Genomic DNA, 11,629 nt, shown 5'->3' with positions numbered 1-11,629 from the left:
GGGGGCTCTTTCTTCTTTTTGGAGATAGGCCTGTAATGATATGAACTTTCCTCTTATGACTACTTTTGCCATGCCCCAAAAGCTCTGATATGTTGTACTATCATTATTGTTCATTTTTATGTAACATAGCCTCTTGAAGCATAAGTCTTTGTTCTTCCTTTTCTAGTTTTTTAAGATGAAGAAGCGTTAGCTTGTTTATTTGGGCTCTTTCTTCTTTTTGGAGATAGGCCTGTAATGATATGAACTTTCCTCTTATGACTACTTTTGCCATGCCCCAAAAGCTCTGATATGTTGTACTATCATTATTGTTCATTTTTATGTAACATAGCCTCTTGACAAGCATAAGTCCCCTGTGTTGAAAAAATATGCCAATATTTCAGAGTGTAAATCTGATCAGATAATGTTCACAAAAGGACTTTGTAAGCCTCAGGACAGTAAAGTATACTAAAGTTCTCTATAAATATTAACATATCATCAACCAAAGCTAGGTTGAAGACACTGATTGTGCCAAGGAATTATGTTAAAGCGTTATTAAAACCCTTTAGCCTAAATCTTTGTCACCTTGGATTAAATACATGGCTCCAGCCAAATACAAATCATAGATCATATATGATGCTCATATAATTGACAGAGTGCAAAATTCATATGAAAGCATTTCCAAATATATAATAGCTTTGAAGAATTATATATCTTCTCAGTTCCCATCACAGGAGTGGGCAGCTGAGAAATTTTTTGATGTTATAAAGAATCTTCATCTTTGAACAATGAGGGACACTGTGAGATAAGGTAGAGATAAAAAGACCAGTTTGGGATGGGCAGATGTCATTCACCCTATTTGAGACAGGTGCTTCCATTTCCCTGGGGGTTCCTGGAAGAATTCAAACAATAAAGGAGATAATGAGGGGAAGCTATCTCCCTGTAAGGAGACACAGAGACAAGCCCTTCTACCATCCCCACATCACACATACATACACATAGTGTCTCTGGGCATGTAGTAGCCAATAAACAGGAAATCCTTCATGTGCTGCTTCCTGTAGAACAGCGGTCCCCAACATTTTTGGCACCAGGGACCAGTGCTCCTATAAGAATTTAATGCCTGATGATTTGACGTGGAGCTGAGGCGGTGATGCTAGCTCCAGGGAGTGGCTGCAAAAACAGATGACGCTTCACTGGCTTACCCATTGCTCACCTACTGCTGTGAGGCCCAGTTCCTAACAGGCCATGGACCGCTACTGATCTATTGCCTAGGGGTTGTGGACCCCTGCTGCAGAGTGCTGGAGCATGGTTGAATTGCTGTAATCGCTGGCTAAAACAGAATATAAAATCTAGAGTTTTTCCTGATAATCTGTGGAGTGCACAGAGGAGACAGTGGGTAGCTTAAATTAACTGAGAAAGGACTCTAGCTAAGAGAAGATATTGCCTCAGACCTGGACAGAGTGAGTCTGCGATAAGATCATCTCCAGAGGAGAGTCTATTTGTCCAGAGCAGTGAGAGCAGTTAACACAACAGAGGGGAAGGAATACTGAGGCCTCGAGGGGTCTGGCTTGCTGAGGTCTAGGATAAAAAAAAACCCTGTATGAGAAACATGCTCTTACAGAGACGATCAGTGAGACAGCAAAACCTGATGAGGGGTGTAGGAAACTCAGGTCACAGCAATATGCCTGTTGGATGAAGAACATATGTCTACCAATTTTTCTTTTAAAAAATTAAACTCCTTTCTCACTCATTATGACCACCTGACTTGTAAGCTGGAGTTGGTTCTGGTATAAATGATGATGAAATGAAGATACTTCAAAACCACAATGAGATATCACCTCACACCTGTTAGAATAACTATTATCAAAAAGACAAGAAATAACAAGTGTTGGTGAGGATGTGAAAAAAAGGAAACCCTTGTGCACTGTTGGTGAGAATTTAAACTGATTCAGCCACCAATGGAAAACAGCAGGGAGATTCCTCAAAAAATTAAAAATAAAACTACCATACACCCTAGGATTCCACTTCTGGATATTTATCTGAAGAAAACAAAAACACTATCTCAAAAAGATATATGCGACCCCATGTTCACTGCAGAATTATTTACAATAGCCAACACATGGAAACAACCCAAGTGTCCAATAAGGGATGAATGGATAAAGAAAATGTGGTATATACACATTATGGAATATTATTCAACCATGAGAAAGAAAGAAATCCAGCCATTTGTGACAACATGAATAGACCTGGAGGGCATTACGCTAAGTGAAATAAGACATAGAAGGACAAATACTGTATGATCTCGCTTATATTTGGAATCTAAAAAAAATAATAATAACTCATAGATACAGAGAACAAATTGGTAGTCATCAAAGGCAGGGGATGGGAGTGGGTGAAATGGGGAAAGTGGGGAAAAAAGAAAAGAAACTTCCCAAGTCTTTTGTTCCATAGGCAATGCTAACACATGGGTTTCCAAAAATACAGTTCAAGCATTACGCTACTCTAAAAACTGTAATTTCTTCATTCAACTAATATGTACTGAGTATTTATTTTATGTCAGGCCCTAGTGATTCACCAGTGAATGAAAGGCAAAAAGCTTGCTCTCCTGGATATTACATTTTAGTCACAGACAGAGAATGGGAAAGATAATTAAGTAAAATATATAGTGTGTAAATTCTTTAAAAAAAAAAAAATGAAGCAGGGAAAGGTGATGGAAAGTGCTAGAGGAAGGACTGAAATTTTAGAAAGGGTAGCCAAGAAAGGCCTTACTGAATTTAACTAATGGGCTGAAGGAAGTGAGGGCGTGAGCTATGTATCTAGAGAAAGAGCATTCCAGGCAAAAGAAATGGCTACTACAAAGACCTAATGCAGCAGCGTGCCTTGCATGTTTGAGCAATAGCAAGACACCCTGGGTGGCTGGGGTAGAGTAAGTTGAGTGACTGGAGGTGATGAAGTTAAAAAAAACAGTGGAGTGGGCACATCGTGTCAAATCTTATGTAAGGACTTTGGCTTTTACTCTGAGTGAGATAGATGAGCAATCATTGGATGGTCTTGGGCAGAGTCTCAGGATTACACTTACATTTAAACAGGATCATGTTGGCTGCTGTATTGTAAATAGAGTGAATGGGTAGAGGATGTGAGGACATGATAGAGGGGTGAGGAAAAGTGAGAAAGTAATAGGATCAATGGGTTAAAGTCTTGGCGTTAAGAGAAAATATATTAGAGTTCAGGCGCTAACGGTGGTGAGAATGAAATGTTTGAATCTGAGTTGATGGAAGGCTTGTAGCCATTGGTGATCCTGTGAATTTCCTAGGGATGCTATAACAAAGTACCACAAATTGAGTGGCTTAAACAACAAAAATATATTGTCTCATAGTTCTGGAGGTTGGATGTCTTCAAGATCAAGAATTGGTTGGTTCCTTCTGCTAACTGGCTCAGGACTAGGTGTATCTTGCAGACTGAAGACCGACTGACTAAGAGGATTCAAGATACTACAGCAAGTAAGTGTCGTCAAGGCAAGTAGAAGATGTTATGCCCAGTGGTTGCATGACTACAGGCAGGATAAAACATTCTGGTGTGCTTATGGTCTTCACACCAGAAATGACTTGCATGGGTTTCCTCTCTGGCCAGTCATTAAGGCAAGAGGCTGAGGCCTCAGTTTAGTTCATCCTTCACATCTGACCTCAAGAAGACCTTCAGGGAAGCTTTGCAAGCAACCCCAAACATAGATGGGTCAAATTTTAAGTTTGGCTAGATTTTGTGACTTGGTATACACTAAATTTTTTAAAAACATAGTTCCTTAAATTTTACATTTAAAAAATTACAAATCTTTTTAAAAATAATTTTTAATTAAATTTATTGCACGTCTACAATTCTATAATACATCATCTGTACATTGCTTTGTGTGTTCACCACCCAAAGTCACATCTCCTTTGTCACCATATATTTGACCCCCTTTATTCTTTTCTACCTCTTCCCTTCCCCCCATCTCTCTGATAACCACTAAAGATTACAAATCTTTTTAAATGTTCATATTTCTCTCTTTATAATTTAATATTTGGGAGGATTTTTGATCCTTAATAGACTTTAAGTCTATTTATCCTTTTAATACTTTCACTTTCTTGTTTTCTCTTATTTAAATGACATTATAGATTCATCTTTTTAATTCTGATTTAGTAGGTCTGGAGTGGGCCCTGAAAATTTACATTTCTAGGACATGGTTCCATGGTGTAGCAATTAGCACGTCTGCTTTACACGCAGAAGGTCCTGGGTTCGCGCCCCAGTAGAGCCACAGTCCATGGTCTACAGCCATGCCACCCTGAACAAGCCCAATGTCTGATCTCAGAAGCTAACAGGATCAGGCCTTAGATGTGAGACCACCTAGGAGACCAGGTGCTGTAGGCATAAATAATGAAAGAAAGAGAAAGAAAAGAAACGAAAGAAAGAAAAGAAAAATTTACATTTCTAGCAAGCTTCCAAGTGATGCTGACATTACTGATCTAGAGATTACATTTCGAGAACTCCTCAAATAGAATATTCCAGACAAATTTTAATCCATTTCCTATTTAGAGAAAAAAGTGTAGCTGGCTGCCTGCATTAATTTAATTTTACATAAACACAATCTTTGAGACTGAAGCAAATCTGACTGGTTTTCAATGTGAAAATAAAATATGAAAACTGTTCTTGGAGTTATTTCTAAAATGGAACTTGTTTCTGATCCTAATGTGACAGAAATGTATACACAAATCGAATTCATCAAATGACTCTTCGGCTAACTGTTCGAGAACAAAGTTAAGTATCACATATAGGAATGCTACTTTTTCTAGGATTTGACATTTTCAGCGATCAAGAATTACTATATTATGGAAATGGAAACACCACTACTAAAAACAGAATGCTATAAATAGAATGATGTCATTTGTTTCCAAAAACTATCGATATTCTAGCACAATGCAAAAATAACAAAAAAAGCGAGATATTTCGTGGCGAACTTTGGGCGTAAGTTAGGACTGTAACCCACGAGTTATTTTGGGGTAAATGCTTCAGCCGCAAGCGCCACCTGCAAATGGGAAGTGCGTTAAAAAGTACTAAACCCTGAACGCCACTCCCACTCTCTCAGCCAATTAAATCAGAGTTTCAGAATGTGAAGCCCTCAGTAATTCTAATGTTCAGGCAAGGTAGAGAACCCCTGCTCCAGGATGTTCCATGGTACACAGCTCTTATGATTCAACAGAGTACATAATTATAGAACCTTAATTAGTTCACAAGAATAATTTAGGCTGAAATGGTTTTAAAAGTAAAAACTCAAAGTATTTTCCTTATTTAATTTCAGGCAGGCCAGGCCAGTTTGAACTACAGCATACACTTTGGTATCTCTGAGGGCCACAAGAATTAGCCAACCAAATCGATTATTCTAACATTTTGCTATCACATTGCCCAAAGCTCCACCCTTGGTGGCCTGACTGCTTGAGTTCCAAAAGAGTACAGGCAATGAGCTAACCAGCTGCCTTGTTACTGTGTATAAAAGATGGCCAGCTTCCTAGCTGCAATCCACCTCCACTTATCCAGTTTCATATTTTAAAGTTTACTTGCAATATTCAGCTATGGGAACCAATTTCTGTATTACTTAAGATTCTTTTTTTGAGTTAAAAAAAAATCCAACTTCCATCAAGTTAAGGCTAAAAGGGGAAATTATATAGGGTAAAGGGGTATGTCACCCTAGTTAGCAGCTACTGCATATTTCATAATCACAATTACAATCATATAGGAAACATGGACACTAATTGGGACTTAAAACAGTTAAAATAAGTACCAAACAGTTTTAAGAATCAACCTTGAACAATATTTTCTACACACTGTTTATATAAAATTATATACATAATTGACTCTATGATTTCAGTGATAAAGTATAATACTAAAATACTAATTGTATTACTTTTCCCAAGGAAGGAAGTTGCAGCTTTGATATGAGTGAACAAGCAAATCTACCCAAAATGACCAAAGACTGGACCAAAGAGCATGTGAAACAATGGGTAACTGAAGCCCTTAAGATTGATGAGAAATATGGGCAGATTCTGGTCAAAGAAGAAGTGACAGGATTAGTCCTACAGGAATTAACTGAGAAAGACCTTAGAGACATGGGGCTACCACGGGGTCCAGCACTTTTGATAAAACGTATGTTTAACAAATTGAATAATAGTTTCCCTGAAAACAACAATCAGGATTCTGGACAATTAGATCATATGAAACTCTCCAAAAATGAACACCAAAAAAAGCCACAACAGACAAAAAAGGACGAGCAAAATTCAGTGTCATCCAATATTGATCATGATCTCAGTGAGACTAGAGATATCAAAGAACAAGACTCGGTTCTTATGACAGAAAATGAATTAAATGAAGTAGCGACCACTAAAAACAAAAAAAAGAACAAGCTGAAAACTGAACAGTTGACTTGTATGCCATATCCTTTTGATCAGTTCCATGACAGCCAGCGTTACATAGAACATTATCTTATCCAACCTGAAACAGGACCACTCAATCTCATAGACCCTATACATGAATTCAAAGCCCTCACAAATACAGAAACAGCCACAGAAAAGGACATTAAGATGAAATTTAGCAATGAAGTCTTCCGATTCACATCAGCTTGTATGAACTCACGCACTAATGGTACCATCCATTTTGGAGTCAAGGACAAACCGCATGGAGAAATTGTCGGTGTGGAAGTCCCCAGTAAGGATGCCTTCATTGACCACTTCAATCAAATGATCAAACAGTATTTCGAAGAAAGTGATATCAATAAAGCCAAGAAGTGCATTCGGGAGCCAAGATTTGTAGAAGTCCTACTACAGAACAATACTTCATCTGGTAGATTTGTCATTGAAGTAGATGTTATTCCAAAACACTCTGTGTGTAAAGAAACCTATTTCTACATTAAGATGCAAAACTGTAAAAATGAAACATGGAAACAAAACCAAGATCATTCACTATTTGTGAGAGAAGGGGCTAGCTCTAAGGATATCCTGGCCAACGTCAAGCAACAGGATGCGGATTTCAAAAAATATATACAAAATTTAAAGTCACTAACAGCATCTAGAAAAGAGGCTGAAGAAAGATATGAGGTGAAGGCAAATAAGAAGGAGAGTGAAGGACAAAAGCTGGTTAAACTTCTCATAGGAAACCGAGACTCACTGGATAATTCTTACTACAATTGGTACATTCTTGTAACAAATAAATGCCATCCAAACCAAACAAAGAACTTAGATTTTCTAAAGGAAATTAAATGGTTTGCTATATTGGAGTTTGATCCTGAGTCTGAAAGCAAGGGGGTGGCCAAAGCTTACAAAAGAAGCCGGGTAGCAAATCTGCACTTTCCAAATCAGTATGAGGAAAAGACAACTACCATAAGGGAGAAAATTTCTAGTCTGAATCTTTTTGATCAGCCCAGCTGGATCTTCTGCAATGGCAGATCAGACTTGAAAGATGAGAAGTATAGGCCCCTAGAACCACATTTATGGCAGAGAGAAAGAGCTTCTGAAGTCAGAAAACTGATTTTATTTCTCACAGATGAAAACCTAATGACAAGAGGAAAATTTTTGGTAGTGTTTCTATTACTCTCTCCAGTGGAAAGCCCAGGAGACCCACTCATTGAAACCTTCTGTGCTTTCTACCAAGCTCTCAAAGGAATGGAAAATATATTGTGTATCTGTGTAGACTCAAAGTTTTATCAACGGTGGAAAGATCTACTACAAGCAAGACTGACAATGGCAGATGAATTAACAAACCATAGTATTTCCACTTTAAATTTAGAATTGATAAACAGTACTATCCTCAAACTAAAACCAGTGACTCAGTCATCTAAAAGGTTTTTACCCTCCAGTGGATCATCTTCAGTTATCCTAGAGAAAAAGGAAGAGGATGTGTTTACTGCACTGGAAATTCTCTGTGAAAATGAGTGTAAAGACACAGATATTGAGAAAAATGAATCTAAATTCCAAGAATTTAAAAAAACGAAAGAAGAGCATTTTTATCGAGGTGGCAAAGTATCCTGGTGGAACTTCTATTTTTCTTCTGAAAACTATTCTTCAGCCTTTGTCAAAAGGGACAGTTATGAAAATCTTAAAGATCTGATACATTGTCGGGCAGACTCTCCTAAACCAATGTTTGTAAAAATTATCAATCTTCGTCATCACCCAGGCTGTGGGGGTACTACATTGGCTATGAATGTTCTCTGGGACCTAAAGAAAAACTTCAGATGTGCTGTATTAAAAAACAAAGCAACTGATTTTGCAGAAATTGGAGAACAAGTTACCAATTTGATTACTTATAAGGCAGCCAGCCCTCAGGATTACATTCCTGTACTTCTCCTAGTGGATGATTTTGAAGAACAAGAAAATGTCTACATTCTACAGAATGTCATCCATTCCATTTTAGCAGAGAAGGGTTTGAGATATGATAAAACATTGGTAATTATCTTAAACTGCATGAGATCCCAGAATCCTGATGAAAGTGCAAAATTAGCAGACAGTATTGCACTAAAATACCAACTTTCCTCCAAGGAACAAAGAGCTTTTGAGTCCAAACTGGAGGAAATTGAAAAACAACACAAGAACTGTGAAAACTTTTATTCCTTCATGATTATGAAAGAAAATTTTGATGAAACATATATAGAAAATGTAGTCAAGAATATCTTAAAAGGACAGAATATTGACAGTAAGGAAGCACAACTCATTTCTTTCTTGGCTCTACTAAATTCTTATGTTACAGATTTTACAATTTCAGTGTCACATTGTGAAATATTTTTGGGAATCATATACACCCGCACGCCCTGGAAACCTGAAAGTCTAGAAGACAAGATGGGAACCTATTCTACACTTCTAATAAACACAGAAGTTGCAGACTATGGGAGATACACAGGTGTGCGCATCATTCACCCCCTGATTGCCAATTGCTGCCTAAAAGAACTGGAAGAAAGCTATCACTTGAGTCGGTGTCAAATTGCACTGAAGATATTAAAAGAGAACGTATTCTATGTTTCTGGAATAGGAAGAGACAAATTTCAACATGACGTGCAAACTCTTCTGCTTACAAGACAGCGCAAAGAGCATGGAGATGAAACAGACACTTTGTTTTCCCCATTAATCGAAGCTTTACAGAATGATGAAGTTGAAAGAGTCCTGACTGAAGGAAGTAATCGATTCCCACAAAATGCATTTATTTGTCAGGCTTTAGCAAGACATTTCTACATTAAAGAGAAGAATTTTGACATTGCTCTGCGTTGGGCAAATCAGGCCCAAAAGAAAGCACCTAAAAATTCCTATATCTCAGATACTCTTGGCCAGGTCTACAAAAGTGAAATCAAATTGTGGTTGGATGAAAACAAAAACTGTAAGGATATCACTGTTAATGATCTAACACATTTCCTAGAAACTGCTGAAAATGCCTCAAGAGCTTTCAAAAAAGCTCAAGAGCAAACTGATAGGAAAGACTATGAAACAGAGACTTGGTCACCACAGAAGTCCCAAAGAAAATATGACACGTATAACACATCTGGTTTCTTGGGTGAAATAGAAGTTGGTCTTTACACTATTCAGATTCTTCAGCTTACTCCCTGTTTCCACAAAGAAAATGAATCATCTGAAAAAACTATGGTAGAATTTTTATCAGGAAAAAGTAATATTCCTACAAATTCAAAAAATGTATATTATTTGGCTCTTAGCAAGTTCACACCTTATTTACAAAATTTACAATCAGATATGAAAAGGTGCTTTGACTTTTTTCTTGATTATATGAATCTTTTGAAAAAAAGGGATACCCAAAAAGAAACAGGGGAAAACTTATTAAGCAAGAAAATAAGTCGTTGTTTCAGTAAATATATAGAATTTTTCTGCCATTTGGATCCATTACAAGGCAAAGAGAGTCAGTTACTCCAAGAGGTGAATTATAGGAAAGGTCTAGAAGCTTTGAGAGCAGATAGGTTTTCTGGACTCCTAGCATATCTTAATCCAAATCACAAAGATGCCCCAACTATCATGGAAACTATAGTGGAAAAATACACTTTCCTCTTAGAGCAAAAGCCAAACAAACGAATGGTAAAGGATAAACAAAATTTCATTTTGGCTAACATTATTCTCAATTGTCTAAAACCCAACTCCAAGTCCATTCAACCACTTAACATACTTAAAAAACAGCTCCGAGAAGTGTTGCAATACATAGAACCAAATCATCAATATCCAGACCCTTATTTCTTAGCCTGCCTTCTGTTCTGGCCAGAAAATGAAGAGCTAGATGAAGATGCCAAACTAATGGAAAAATATGTTTCTTCCTTAAATAGATCCTTCAAGAGACAGTACAGAAGCATGTGCAGATCCAAGCAAGCAAGCACATTTTTCTACCTGGGGAAGAGGAAGGGTCTCAACAGTCTTGTTCATAAGGCTGAGATAGAGCAGTACTTCAGTAAAGTACAAAATATAAATTCATTCTGGCAGAGTGGAGATGTGTGGGAAAAAAAAGAAGTCAAAGACCTCCTGCGTCGTCTCACTGGTCTGGCTGAAGGCAAGGAAATCTCTATAGAATTCGGGACAGAGAAAAAAATAAAAATACCAGTGACATCTGTTTATTCGGGTCCACTCAGAAGTGGTGGGAACATAGAAAGAGTCTCCTTCTACCTAGGGTTTTCCATCGAAGGCCCTCTAGCATATGATATAGCAGTAATTTAAGAAGATATAGTAGCACATATATGTTTATTCATCTCTCCCTCTCTGATTTTATTCCTTATTCCCATAGCATTCTGATGACATTATTGGCTTACCTCTAATCACAGATTTTGCTATTGTCTTCCCAAATAGATTAAAAGCCTTTGTAGGGCATGAAATGGGTCTACACACAGTGCTTGGCACACAATAGTGTCAATGTTCGATGCCTTAAATATGCACTTTAAGACTAACAATTGGTATCCACAGGTCACATCATTACTGGTTGTAGGTCAATAAAATGTTTTAATTCTATTACTCTTATGAATTTTCTGAATTATGAATTATTTCTTCACTGTCAAAGATTTAAATAGGATGAATGTAGAAGAGAAACCCCTTCTTAGTTTATTGAAACTCAAACCCAGAGCTCCACACCAGAGTGCCAATTATTCATCTTGGTATTAATTAAAACATATGTGGAAGGTAAATATTTTGTTACCATCCTCCATCTACCCCTTCACACACACATACGCACACACACAATTCCTTGTATCCCCTTGCCCTTCTCTCAGGCATTGCTTTGGGAGGGGGAAGAGAGCAGAAAACAAAGTATCCACAAGTTTGAACTCCCTTCAACAACTTGCTCCCAGTTAAAGATGAATCTGTTTTTGTCCATTCTTGCCTCCTGTCAACGCAGTCTTATCTTCACCTGTTCTTTAAGATTCCATCTTCCCTGGCATTTTTTTTCCATTTATTTCCCTCTTTACTTCTCAACCTGTGCTATATGAATGCTGTTCTGTCAAATATTCCCTTATTTTCATCCAACATTTTCAGAGTATAGCTATTCTGATTTCTCCACCACAAGTCAGTTAGAGTAACCACCAGGAAGTCTTCCCTAACTACTGTAACTCCTATCTGATTACATGACTTTCTTCATGGCAATATGTGCTCTCTACTTTCCA

The 11,629-nt window shown here is 37.5% G+C and overlaps 2 protein-coding genes across 4 annotated transcripts in view; both read left to right on the top strand.

Annotated features, from left to right (window-relative positions):
* The first annotated feature begins 3,352 nt into the window (after positions 1–3,352).
* Positions 3,353–10,991, top strand: SAMD9L (sterile alpha motif domain containing 9 like). 3 transcript variants are annotated; one of them, XM_015589453.2, is made up of 2 exons: positions 3,353–3,476; positions 5,922–10,991. In XM_015589453.2, exon 2 carries the CDS (start codon positions 5,943–5,945, stop codon positions 10,692–10,694), a length of 4,752 nt encoding a protein of 1,583 aa, XP_015444939.1. In that variant the 5' UTR covers positions 3,353–3,476; positions 5,922–5,942; the 3' UTR covers positions 10,695–10,991. The 3 variants fall into 3 exon arrangements, with proteins under 3 accessions (XP_015444939.1, XP_015444940.1, XP_024902567.1); XM_015589454.2 differs by having other exon boundaries at positions 3,359–3,476; positions 5,926–10,991; XM_025046799.1 differs by having other exon boundaries at positions 3,370–3,491; positions 5,926–10,991.
* Positions 3,359–11,629, top strand: part of SAMD9 (sterile alpha motif domain containing 9) — a 28,898-nt gene continuing 20,627 nt past the window's right edge. Inside the window, exon 1 of the mRNA XM_015589452.2 lies at positions 3,359–3,476. The gene's annotated coding sequence lies outside the window, so the exon portion shown is untranslated. The remainder of the gene's footprint in view (positions 3,477–11,629) is intronic.

The sequence above is a fragment of the Pteropus alecto genome, unplaced genomic scaffold (genome assembly GCF_000325575.1).
Source record: "Pteropus alecto unplaced genomic scaffold, ASM32557v1 scaffold21, whole genome shotgun sequence".
Taxonomy (NCBI): Eukaryota; Metazoa; Chordata; class Mammalia; order Chiroptera; family Pteropodidae; genus Pteropus; species Pteropus alecto.
Note: the sequence above shows the minus strand (reverse complement) of the source record. Positions and strands in the feature narration are given on the sequence as shown.